The sequence below is a fragment of the Mytilus trossulus genome, chromosome 9 (assembly GCF_036588685.1).
Source record: "Mytilus trossulus isolate FHL-02 chromosome 9, PNRI_Mtr1.1.1.hap1, whole genome shotgun sequence".
Taxonomy (NCBI): Eukaryota; Metazoa; Mollusca; class Bivalvia; order Mytilida; family Mytilidae; genus Mytilus; species Mytilus trossulus.
The window spans coordinates 46,328,798-46,343,298 of NC_086381.1; the positions used below are offsets into that span (position 1 = coordinate 46,328,798).

The window sequence follows — 14,501 nt, forward strand, 5'->3', positions numbered from 1 at the left end:
TTGCGGGTTTGTTTGTTTGGTGGTTTTTTGGGGGGTGGGGGGGGAGGGAGGGGGATAAGTTAGAGCGAGGTTACAGTGAAAGCTTGAAATAGTTTCCCGTAAGATTTAAAAGTTGTATTGTAAAAGAAAAATGTATTAAGAATCACTTGCTGTAAGATTTTTCCAACAATTTATTTTTTGTCTGAACGGTTATCAGGTATTTTTTTTTTCGAAAGTTCGATAGAACACTAAAAAAAATCACTATTTTATAAAAGGGCAGGCTAGAATATGTCAGAGAATGCAGACGAGATAACCTAGAGAACACTAATAAAATTAAGATTTCTTAGCTTTTTTCATTTCAAAATAAATATTTTTGATAAAGAATTACGGGGGAGAAAGTGAACAATGTGTCCTTCTTTTCTATATATAAATATTTTTCATGAATAAAAATAAAATGTGACTTGATTATAATTGAAAATGAGTAAATGGAAAAAATACCCAACTAAAATACACTTTTATTTTAATATTGGTAATATCACTAAAATTGAGAAAGGAAATGGTGAATATGTCAAAGCGACAACCACCCGACCATAGAGCAGACAACAGCCGAAGGCAACCAATGGGTCTTCAATGTAGCGAGAATTCCCGCACCCGTAGGTGTCCTTCAGCTGGCCCCTAAAAATATGTATAATTGTACAGTGATAATGGACGTCATACTAAACTCCGAATTATACACAAGAAACTAAAATTTAAAATCATACAAGACTAACAAAGGCCAGAGGCTCCTGACTTGGGACAGGCGCAAAATTGCGGCGGGGTTAAACATGTTTATGAGATCTTAACCCCCCCCCCCCCCCCTATACCTCTAGCCAATGTAGAAAAGTAAAAGAATAACAATACGCACATTAAAATTAAGTTCAAGAGAAGTCCGAGTCCGATGTCAAAAGATGTAACAAAAGAAAATAAATAAAATGACAATAATACATAAATAACAACAGACTACTAGCAGTTAACTGACATGCCAGCTCCAGACCTCAATTAAACTGATTGAAAGATTATGTCTTCATCATATGAATATCAGGCACAATCCCTCCTGTTAGGGGTTTAGTATTATATTATCATAAAATATATGAGAAGAACATAACCCGTGTCATGCCAACAACTGTTTTTTTAGAAATAAATGTGTTTAGTTACGATGCAAAGACCCTATCAGTGAATCAATATTAAAGCCAAAATATGCAATCTTTAATGACCTGCCAACAGTATCGTAACTATATCCCCTTCTTATAAGTCTATTTAAAGGTTTTGTTAGTTTCTGAGGAGAATACTGACATTTTTGTGCTTTATAAAGAATATTTCCATAAAATATTGGACTAAGCTTTTAAGTTTTGTGTGTCAAACACACCATCTCTGTAGTAATGACTCCATACTAAGATATTTCACTTCATTCATTTTTTTTTCTGCATTTTTTTATATTGTGAATTCATAGAATTATTATATTTAAATGAAGCCTTAATTTATATTTAAAAAAAACTGAATCTAAAGCCAGATATATCAAACATTTTTGTTTCCATCTATCCGTTTTCAGAACTTTAACAATCAACAATAACGCGCCTGGAAAGTAAAATGTGTACTCGGCTGTCCGTAATCGACCATTTTTAGACACCCCAGGCTCCTAAAAAAACAAGCCGGGGTGGGGGTTCAAAGATGCAAATTAAGTACTTATATCAATATTTTATCTTTTCATGTACGGTTTATGACCCCTCCTGTGGTCTGTCAATTCCGAAATGTGCAAACTGCAATAGTATCAAAACAGCACAGACAATGAATAATAGAGATATAATTTTGTACATATATCAAGGGGAAACTTCTTGCAAAGCATTACTATTTATAGTTCATTATTGTATTTAGTAGAAAAAGAGAATTTAGTGAAAATAAAATCACCATTTTTGTAGAAAATTCACAGACCTTTGTACAGAGATTTTTGTTATGTTTATATAGCATGGGATCAACACAATGGTTCATTACCGAGTAAAAAAAATCAAAATGTCTATCTACCTTGCACATTTCAGAAAAATCAGATCAGATAACGAAACCTGTTTCAGCAACATTTATAAGCAATTTAAGATTGTGACCTTCACAGTTTCCATTCGCCACAAATATTCTCGTTACAACGAATCATTTTAAATACAAAAATACGTGTTGCATGCAGCCTTTTGTTTAATTATTAATATATGTATACGGATAAAGTTATGAAAGGCAGCAGGGTCACCAGGGTGAGGAGTCCATGTCATCTGAAATAAATGCTAAGCATAGATCTAGAATCATGACATTAAAAAAAGTCTCTTCTTTTCGACTTTTTTCGAACAAATTGACACATAAAATGAATTATATAGTATTGTGGAGTTTTTAACTTATTTTAGATAATATATATTGGACGAAAGGTGTTGCCCTTTTATGTTATTATGTAATACAAGTTCAGATCATTTGAAAACACATATTAAACAGCCAAATGGATGCACAAGAGCTAAAATAGGAGTCATAGATCCTGTTGGCAACAATTATCCGGCTAATTTTATTGATTTTGTAACATTTGTTTCAAATATGACCAACTTCTTATCCAAAATCACCAGCACCGTATCAGGACCCACCAGCACAATGACAGGACCCACCAGCACAGTATCAGGACATGAATAAATTGAGAAAATGCTTAATTTTAATAAATTGCAATGTTTTTTCACAAAATTGTTTTGTCGTGTGGATTGCGGTATAGAAAACGGACTCTATGAGCATTTTTGTTTTATTTTTTCAGTTCGAGATTTTCTGAAAATGAGCATTTTTGTGTTACGCTTACTGAAACAGTTTAGAGGGTCATTCTTTTAATAGTTTATATATGAACCCATAAGAAACGAAATTGAAAAATCTCAACTGTTTTCTTCCATTTTTTATGAGTGAAAACGTCAAAAATCATCATTTTCGTCTTTGTTTACATTTTTTCATTGATCACCAGCACCCGTCAGGACCGAATCACCAGCACAGTACGTTCTCTCGCAGGACAATCATACCCACCGATAGTAATAAGTATATTATAAAAGACAATTGGTATAATTAGATTAAGTATTTTATAAGGCACTGGCTACGGTTACATGGAAATGTAACAATAATAAAAATATTATTGTTACATTGGAGACTAATTGCCGGAATGCAAAGTTGGGCAAGGAACTGAGTCCAACTGACTAATTACGAATGTAACAATAATTATTGAGGCTACAGTTACATTGCGTTATAATATTGTTACATGAAAAACACCAATGTACGCTAGATTTATTAAACTTAAATCTTCTATAGTTTTGTTGCTTAATTCTTTCATATGTACTAAATAATACTTGTTATAATGATAAATAATAAATATCATTATTCAACAAATGGTGTTTAAATAGTTTTACGTATTAATGGTTTTGATGTTCTTAAAGATATACTACTTCAGATAAGTAGTGCCAAAGGCGAAACATATAATTCATGATGGTTTGTTGTTGAGAACTCGGGCTGAGAAAAGTGTGCCCTTCTAAGTATTTAACTGCACAGCTACTTTTATAACTGTCTTTATACTTTGAACAATGGACGAAGATATTCCTATAACCAATTTTGTATTGGGTGAAAACATAAAAAAACTTGGGTTGCGTTGGAAACGAAACTGAAACAATATCAAGACACAAACCTACAACTTCATTCATACATCAAAAGCAAAGTTTGCTAATTGTGAACTTAAATACTATGAACTTCTGTATACATGTTAACGTTACGATGATGTATCCATCCTCAATCTCGTCCATGGAGGGCGTAATTTCCTTTCAAAATCAGATGGAGCTCACCCAAACCAAAGGTATTTTCCCCCTTTTTTAACGAATATACCTTTATACGAATTTGTCGGACTTGAACATGCTCCAAAAACCACATCAATGACTGGATATGGAGCAACTGTCATTGTAAATAAAATAAATCAAGAAATTGTGTTATTATTGTATGTATTGTACATTAAATAAATTTCTACGTTTTATTATCCTTAGTACATATTACTAGCCCCAACGTACATTGCTGTTTTTCGTGTAACAATAACGCCATGAAACCGTAGCCTCATAATTATTGTTACATTCGTAATTAATCGGTTCCTTACCCAAAAAATCATTCCGGCAATTAGTCTCCAATGTAACAATAATATTTTTATTATTGTTACATTTCCATGTAACCGTAGCCAGTGCCATTTTATAATTTTCTTCAAGAAATGAATCATTTATATTCCCAAGCAATATACATGTATTGCATACAACATAAATACATAGTATTAAAGTTAATTTAGTTTGGTTTAACTAGCCTTTTTCAAAAGTATTGTTAAGATATTTTGCCGAGCGGAGCGAGGCAAAAAAATTTTGAAGGGTTTTGATACCGCTGAAGGCCCAAGAAGCTATACCCTGCTAAGTTATTTATTTTCAATACATTGCAAGTCAGGTTATTTATTTTCAAACTACCACATAACAAACCATTTATTTTTGTGATTATCAAGGCTGAGTTATTTATTTTCAAAATCCTCCTGCCCCCCCCCCCCCTCACCAAAAAAAATATTAAAACTTTAATATTTTGACCCCTCATAAAAGGGATATTCATAACATTAAGGGGTTGTTCTGAACCTGATTATGACTTGGATGGAAAATTGTCTCATTGTCAGTCACACATACATAGACCAGATTTAATTATTCAATTATTTCTTGTTGAACAGGGAAAAAATACTTCATAAATTAAAGACTGAATGTCAAGGTACAAGTTATAAATCAAGTTTTAATATAGTCAAAACCTACTATTTTATGTTTACAAAAAAAAATTATAATCGCTCGCCTTTACTTTTTAAGCTTCGCCTCAAAAAATTTCAAATATTTTTTTATTAAAATTTTCAAATCGCTCGCTCGCCCCAATTTTTGGGGTCCAAAAATCCGTAGAACAAGAAATTAAGTTGGTGTGGCCTAAGAGAAAACAAAAATTTTAAGTTATTTTAAGAACACATTCATTCTGTGTCAAAAACCTATGCTGTGTCAACTATTTAATCACAATCCAAATTTAGAGCTGAATCCAGCTTGAATGTTGTGTCCATACTTACCCCAACCGTTCAGGGTTAACCTATGCGGTCGTATAAAGCTACGCCCTGCGGAGCATCTGGTTGTGTTTTGGTCTGTTTTTCTTATACTATATGCAATAGGTCTACTATAATTGGTGTATGGAATGATTGTAAGGTGTACATGTCTAGCTGATAGGTGTCATCTGACCTTGACCTCATTTTCATGGTTCAGTGGTCAAAGTTAAGTTTTTTTTAGTTTTGGTCTATTTTTCTAATACTTTGTCGGTTACGCAGGTTTTATTTGACCTTGACCTCATTTTCACGGTCCATTGCTAAGGTTTAAGTGTTTGTGTTTTGGTCTGTTTTCTTTATTTATAAGCAATAAGTCAATTATATTTGTTGTATTGAAGAATTGTTAGCTTTACATGTCTGTCTGGAATGGTTCATCTGACCTTGACCTCATTTTTATGGTTCATTGATCAATCTTTCATTTTCTTGGTTAATGTTGAGTTCATGTGACAGTTGAAATAAAGATTTATATTTAGGTCTATCAAGATAGTATCAAGGATTAGTAAAGAAGGCGTGACATTTCAGTGTGTGCACTCTTGTTGGTTATAGGTAGGTTTTTTGTGTTTTGGTCTGTTTTTCTTATACTGTATGCAATAGGTCTACTATATTTGGTGTATGGAATGATTGTAAGGTGCACATTTCTAGCTGGCAGAAGTCATTTGACCTTGACCTCATTTTCATGGTTCAGTGATCAATGTTACGTTTTTGATTAGCCTGCAACTTTTATTACAGAAAGCTGGACATAGGGATAGTAATCTGGCTGCAGCGTGGGCGTTAGCTATCTTCTAAAAAGCTTTATATTTTAGAAGGTGGAAGACCTGGATGCTTCTTTCTTTGTATATAGATGCCTCATGTTACGAACTTTCCGTCAGTCACATGTCCAATGTTCTTGACCTCATTTTCATGGTTCAGTGACAACTTGAAAAAAAAATAAAACATTTTTTGTAATGTTAAATTCTCTCTTAATATAAGTAGAAGGATAACTATATTTGGTATGTGCATACCTTGCAAGGTCCTCATGCCTGTCAGACAGTTTTCACTTGACCTCGACCTCATTTCATGGATCAGTGAACATGGTTAAGTTTTGGTTGTCAAGTCCATATCTCAGATACTAAAAGCAATATGTATAGTATATTCGGTGTATGGAAGGACTGTAAGGTGTACATGTCCAACTGGCAGGTGTCACCTGACCTTGACCTCATTTTCATGGTTTAGTGGTTATAGTAAAGTTTTTGTGTTTTGGTCTGTTTTTCTTTTACTGTATGCAATAGGTCTACTATATTTGGTGTATGGAAATATTGTAAGGTGCACATTTCTAGCTAGCAGAATTCATTTGACCTTGACCTCATTTTCATGGTTCAGTGATCAAAGTTATGTTTTTGTTTAGCCTGCAACTTTTATTGCAGAAAGCTGGACATAGGGATAGTAATCTGGCTGCAGCGAAGGCGTTAGCTATCTTCTAAAAAGCTTTATATTTTAGAAGGTGGAAGACCTGGATGCTTCTTACTTTGTATATAGATGCCTCATGTTACGAACTTTCTGTCAGTCACATGTCCAATGTTCTTGACCTCATTTTCATGGTTCAGTGACAACTTGAAAAAAAAAAACATTTTTTGTAATGTTAAATTCTCTCTTAATATAAGTAGAAGGATAACTATATCTGGTATGTGCATACCTTGCAAGGTCCTCATTCCTGTCAGACAGTTTTCACTTGACCTCGACCTCAGTTCATGGATCAGTGAACATGGTCAAGTTTTGGTTGTCAAGTCCATATCTCAGATACTATAAGAAATATGTCTAGTATATTCGGTGTATGGAAGGACTGTGAGGTTTGAATGTCCAACTGGCAGGTGTCATCTGACCTTGACCTCATTTCATGGATCAGTGAACATGGTTAAGTTTTGGTTGTCAAGTCCATATCTCAGATACTATAAGCAATATGTCTAGTATATTCGGTGTATGGAAGGACTGCGAGGTTTAAATGTCCAACTGGCAGGTGTCATCTGACCTTGACCTCATTTTCATGGTTCAGTGGTTATAGTTAAGTTTTTGTGTTTTGGTCTGTTTTTCTTATACTATATGCAATAGGTCTACTATATTTGGCGTATGGAATGATTGTAACTAGTAAGGTGTACATATCTAGCTTACAAAAGTCATCTGACCTTGACCTCGTTTTTATCGTTCAGTGGTCAAAGTTAAGTTTTTGAGTTTTGGTCTATTTTTCGAATACTATATGCAATAGGTCAACTTTATTTGGTGTATGGAAATATTTTATGATCTTTGTCAGTTGCTCAGGTTTTATTTGACCTTGACATCATTTTCATGGTTCAATGCTAAGTGTGAATTATTTGTGTTTTATAGTCTGGTTTTTTTTAAAATTTATAAGCAATATGTCAACTATATTTGTTCTATGGAATAATGTTAGCTGTACATGTCTGCCTGACATGGTTCATCTGAACTTGACCTCTTTCATGGTTCATTGATCAATGTTTAGTTTTCTTGGTTAATGTTAAGTTTATGTGACAGATGTAATAAAGCTGTATATTTAGGACTATCAACATTATATCAATGATTAGTAAAGAAGACAAGACATTTCAGCATGTACACACTTGTTGAGAGTTGGTCTTTTTCTGATACTATATGCTATAGGTCAATAATATTTGGTGTGTGGAAATATTTTATTATGTGCATGCCAGTCTTGCAGGTTTTATTTTACCATTACCGCATCTTCAATCATGGTTCATTGCTCTGTGTTAAGTTTTTGTGTTTTGGTCTGTTTTTCTCAAGCTATAAGCAATAGGTCAACAACTTTTTGTATGGTAGGATTGTATGCTGTACATGTATTCCTGACATGGTTTCATTTGAACTTGACCACATTTTCATGGTTCACTGGTCAATGTTTAGTTTTCTTTGTAAAGTCTGTTTCTTAGAAACTACTAGGAATAGATCAACTATATTTAGTGTTTTGATTGATTGTAAAGTGTACATGTATTTCTTTGTTTAATTTATATGACCTTGACCTCATTGTATTGGATCATGTTGATTTTATGTGATATTTTTTATAATAAAGCTTTATATTTAGGCCTATCAACATATTAGCACGTATTCTCTATACTACAGACGACAGACACACAAATGACACCCTTTTCTGCCATTGACAGCACACCAACAATACCTTCTTCGTACACATGGCAGTAAAAGAAATAAAACTCAAACACAAATACAAATTTGCCGACAGCCCGTCGTACGTGATAGAAAACCAAAGAAAGGGTAATCTATAGGCCTAATACCTTAGATATCTTCAAACGTTTTTCAGTGGAATCTACTATGTAACCGTCTTTACTAGAGTCAGACTTCCATCTACCGTGCTTCTTTAAGCATCTGTCACTAACATCAGCGTTTGTCGCCATTGTTGCCCCACCGGATCTGAACGAATGGAGACCTATGTTTCCATCTGGACAAATTGTTCGAATTCTCTTAAGAATAGACTCTCTAGCCGCCGTGTAACTTAGCTTTTTATCCTTAGTAATAAGCTTGCATGTATTACGAGATCTATAAATAGGCCGAAACAAATAAAAATTTTGCTGGCAAGAATCACTGAAACCTGCTAACCTAGTGTACCTTAGAAACATTGTGCAAGGACAAGCAGATGAATTACCCTTGGAAATCAAGACTTCAGAACTTTGCCTATATTGGTCTGTTTTGCTTTTTTCGATACACAAAATTAAATGAGATTCATGTACTTTTACATCACAAAAGCGTAACGAACTGACCTCATCATATCTAAGAAATCCTGAAAAACTCAAAATCATCATTGCCAAATCCCTTACAACAAGTAAATCTAAAGAATTTTTAAACATATCACAAAGTTCGATTAAAGTTTCCGGAGTAATTGGATCTTTCTTCTGTCTTTTTTGGTGCTACTCTTTTAGATGCTTCAAGAATTGATGTTACAAAAGTGTTTGATGTAGGATCGCTTAGACCATTTATCTCATGTGCCCATTTTATACCATACACTGCGTTCGAAATAGGGTGACAAGTAGAATTATTGTTCAATAAATGTGTTAAATACAGTGCAACATGAACTGGCTGAGCTGGCAAAGATTTGTGTCCTTGTAAAGTAATGAAACGTTCCCATCGTTGGTAAGAATTAAAATATGATTTAACAGTATTGTCACTTTTAGAGTTTATCAACAGTTCACACATCTTCGGATAAAGCTCGTACATATAACTGCCAACTTCTATACCACTGTCATGGACGGCCTCCTTCACTGTGTTGTCTAATGCAATCCCTGTTGAAATAAATAACGTCATAAGTATATTGAAAACTAAAATTCTATTCTTAATGCTATCAATCTAAATTTGAAACACTGTTGTCCAAATACTCCGCACTGCCCTCTGCCTCTTTTAGTCAGATTTTCCCCTTGAAAAAACTTTCTGTCAACTATGAAATCCTTAAAATTTCCAAATCGATCCACCAACATAGGCCAAAATGGTGCCGATGTCCATTCCGGGATGACTAAAGTGCCATTGCATTTTTCTATTCTAATCTTATTAATAACCTTTGGAATCAAACTTGGTGGTGGAACTATCCAATTATTTTGTTCACCCCATACTACTGTAAACGAGTCTATCCCAGCAGTCCCGGGACACCAAAACTTTGAGTTAAAAAGTTTGCACTTGGCATTGTAATCATGTGCGAACCTATCTATGTCATGTGGACCCCAAACGTGATCAAGATACAGAAAAATATCATCTCGTATTTCCCAGTCATCACAATCTGTTACCCTACTTAAAGTGTCTGCATACTGGTTTGATTCTCTTGGTAACCAAACCAAACTCAACTTAATTGCATTCTCTCTGCAAAATTCATCAACGAACAAAGCGTTCTTATGCAAAACCATTTTCCTACTACCAATATTAAGTATATGTGTGATATTCAGATTATCTGTGAAAACTCTGATAATCTTACCAGAGAGGATATTGACAAAATTTATCAATAATCTTTTTACAGCCTCGAGCTCTCTCCAGGTCGAACTTTCGGCCTGTTCCGCCATTGACCAACTACCAAACATTTCCAAAGGTTCGTCCTCTGAACCAGTGGTAACAAAACCACCGAAACCTGTACCAGATGCATCACTGAACACATAATAATCTTGTGGTACATTATAAGTCAACTGACTTAACCGAGATCCTATCTCGTTAAAATTTTCAACTTTATGTTGCCAAAAAATGCACTCCTCGAATGCGTCCGTACTAACTAGTACTTTGGCGTTCCAACTTGCCCTTTGCAATATACATTGGTACAAATACCGTGTTCTTAAACGTGCCTGATCTCCTAATACAGGCTGCATTGATATGATCTGTCCTACAATACTTGCAATAAATTTCACCCGGAAAAGCCTAATTCCGTAGTGAAATTGTAACCTGAAAACTTCCAAAATTCTTAAAAGCTTCTCTATTCTTTTTTCGGTAATTCTTATAACCCCTTCTATCATATCCCAATGAAAACCCAACCAGTCAAGACCTTGAATAGGAACCCAATTGCACTTCTCTGATGCAAGAACAAACCCAAATTGTTCCAAATCGGAATGGATTTTTTCACTCGCTAACATAGCCTCTTTCATGTTTTTGCACCCGCCGAGGCCATCGTCTAGATACATGACAATTTTTAGACCCGTACTTCTCCAATATTTTATAACTTCCCTGACTACCTTTGTGAAAATATACCCACTGGTTGACAACCCAAAAAGCAAAACATTATACACATAATATTCATGCTCCCATTTAAAACCTAAATATGTAGTATCTGTTTCAAAAATGCTTATATGATGATATGCGCTTTTTAAATCGTAAGAAAATACAAAATCTCCTTGATCATATAACTGTCTAGCAGTTTTTGCATCTTCATATTTGTGTTTAAATTTAACTACATATGGATTGATATGTCTTGCATCTAGTACTAATCTGAGTTTTGAACCTCTATTATGAGCTACAGTTAAAGGATTAACTACATATGGCTTACGAGACACTTTAGTAATACATCCTTTTTCTAGCAATTTTTCAATCTCGCTCTGAACAAATTCAGGATTGTCTCTTGCTGATTTGTTATTTTGTAATTCAACCATGCATGGAATTGTGCTGAAAGGAATTTTATACCCGTTTGCTATAATATCTAATACAAAATCCGTGGCACCTATTCTCTTCCATTCGCTCAAGCTCTCTTTTAAATGACCTACACCTGTACCGTTACATTTTACTATAGTAGTAGTATGTGTATTGCTCATTGACTGGACATCACGTGATGTCTGTGTTATTGAATTAACATTTCTCATTGAATAGAGTTCACCCGATGCTACTTCTGTTTTTGGGTGAGTATACATTTCTACTTTATTATCAATTTTACATATAGAAGTATCAATACTTATCTTATGTTTTTGCTCAGCAGCAGACTTTGGACAATTCCTAATCCAGTGCCGTACTCATTACAATAGAAACATCTACCGGGTCGTACATCAGACCTGGATCCACCACTAACGTTCACAGGGATCGAATTTGTTGTTTTCGCTGGAGCCTGTTGTGTGTATGGCACGCTCTTGCGGTCTGGGCGTCTTTTTAACTTTTCTTTTTTCAGCTTGCTTTCTGCTCTACTCTGCGCTTTATACATCTTCTTCTCGTCCTCGGAATCTTCAGCGAGTGGATTGGTAACGTATTCTTCTACCACGCGCCAACCCGCGTCTGAAGAATCTGCAAGTTTGATGAGCTTTTGTCGATTTTTTATCAAGTCCATACCTTCTGAAATTTTTCTTTTTGCACTGTTGATATTGGACTGCGTCAAGATGTCGGTCTCAAATTCTGCATGCACTTCTCTGATTTTGGCGTACACTTTCTGGTTGTGTTTGTGTTGTTCTTCGTTCCCCCTCTTTCGGAATTTATAACTGTCGGTCAGTGATTCGTCCATCCTAGCTATTTGCGTGTCCGACAGCACTTTCTGGTTGTCCTGTATCCTTCTTTGGAACCCTTCTAAACGTGAATCTAGTAACGTCGTCATACTGTTCAACATCTGGTCCTGTGTGGATTGAACGGCATTCTGTACTTCTGTCTGGATAACTTGCTGTAATTCGGCGTCCATTAGTTTACACGGTCAATACGACGGCTAGAAGTGAAGCTACCACAGAAAAAACACCTTATATATGACCACAACTCAGTCCTCTGATTGGCTAAAATTTCTTCGGCCTACCGAAAATTGACGATTCCCATATCGAGAATACAACATTTTCCCGCTATACTGATCGAAACGCGGGAAAATATTAATACTTACAACTTCTCGTCCAATCAAATTGCTTGAATTTGCCTTCTAATTTTCATAGTACATACTTTTTCCGTGTACTAAGTAACTACGCATGAATGACCACAAGGGTAAGATTTCATTGTATTGTAATCAAGATATTAGAACAAAAATTGCTACTGGCTATTTTGAAATAAATGCTATGCTCCAAATTAACTAAATAGTTTGTAATTAGTTTTCAAACAGATTTTTAACATCCTACTAATCAATGTTTTGATCTAAATTTTGTTTTGACAATTAAAAAAGTTTCTTTCATTAAAATAAAGAGTAATAGTTATGGTGCTTTATACCTTGATTAAAGTACAACTCAATCTAAAAGTTGTAATCCTTTATCTTCCATGCAATTACTTTGTACGCAAAGAGAGTCAACAATGAATCTTTTGAAGGGAAATTATTAGTAAAGCAATTTGATATATTTAGTCATAAATTGGTCGATAATTGGTTGCCTAATGTCTAGTGACAAATATTTCATACATATAAACTATTCACTAGACTACCTATGGGTAAATACCAGGGGCAGCCCCGCGCTCTAATTTTCATAGTATATACCTTTCTATACAATAACCGAGACATATCAATCATAATGAAAGAAGGCAAGGGAAGCACTAATGACAGGACGATTGCCCGGATAGTGACAGGACGGTTGACCGGACGACATATAAATAGTCATTAACTTTTTTGTTATCCGATAGGTTTGTTTAATATTTGTAAACCTGATAGATATTAAACTATAGTTTATGAAAATAAAACAAAAAGAGGGAAAATAATTATTTTTGAGCAAAAAAAGTTGACCGGACGGTATTCACACTCGCCAATATACGCTATATATATATTCAACAGGTCGACGACAAATGTTAATATCTCTTTTGTTTTACAATATTTGTCCATGAAACTCAGGAATCTGTGAGATTTATAAATATATTATACGAAAATATAAACTTGATTGCAAAAAAACGTGTTTTTCTCAAAAAAAAGTTGACCGGACGGTATTCACCCTCGCCGATATAGGCTATATATATATTGAAATGGTCGACGACAAGTGTTAATATCTCTTTTGTTTTACAATATTTGTCCATGAAACTCAGGAACCTGTGAGATTGAATAATATATTACACGAAAATATAATCTTTAAAGTAAAAAAGAAAATAAATCTGCAAAATAAGTTGACCGGACGGTATTCACTTTCGACGATGTACGCGTTGATTATATTGAACTGGTCGACGACAAGTGTTGATATCTCATTTGTTTTACAATATTTTATCATGAAATTCAGGAATCTGTGAGAATAATAAATATTGGATACGACAATATAAACTTGATAGTGAAAAAAAAAGTTTATCTCCAAAAAAAGTTGACCGGACGGTGATCACATTCGCCGATGTACGCGTTAATTATATTGTACTGATAAAAATAAGTGTCAATATCTTATTTGTTTTACAATATTTTTATTCGAAACTAAGAAATCTACGAGATCAATAAATACTTGATATGAAAATATAAACTTTATAGCAAGGATTTGTATAGTTAGACCAAAAATGTTTATGTGAGCGAGTTCACCAATGTATATTAGAAGTAATGATATTTAATCAAATTAATCTAATTTTGACACTTGTTGTAATCACCAATCAAGCCAAATAACATGTCATTAAAGTTTTCACACCTGAGACATCAAATACATTTAATTGAATTACCTTATAATCAGTTGGTAATTAGTATCCAATTAAAGAAGAAATTTCTAGTCCCATTTCATTTGTGATAGTGCTAAATGTATTAAAAGGTTTTGTTTCCTGTATTTGGTTTGTGAATGAACCACATTTGTTTTTTTGTCAAGACAAGACAAGACAATTTATTACAACTTAGGCACACGTATGGTGCTACAAGAGGATAACAAGTATACATCAACAATTACATAATTATACATTTGCAAGCAAGACAAACAATAAATAAATTAGCGATATCATACAATAGAATTAAAATATATAATAATTGGTTAATTTG

At 34.1% G+C, this 14,501-nt stretch overlaps 1 protein-coding gene and 1 pseudogene across 1 annotated transcript; both read right to left on the bottom strand.

Moving 5' to 3' along the window:
• Positions 1-8,430: 8,430 nt before the first annotated feature.
• LOC134683938 (integrase/recombinase xerD homolog) lies at positions 8,431-9,488 on the bottom strand (annotated as a pseudogene).
• Positions 9,484-11,538, bottom strand: LOC134684670 (uncharacterized). Its single transcript, XM_063543974.1, has one exon. The coding sequence runs from the start codon at positions 11,536-11,538 to the stop codon at positions 9,484-9,486; it is 2,055 nt and encodes a 684-aa protein (XP_063400044.1).
• Positions 11,539-14,501: the final 2,963 nt, after the last annotated feature.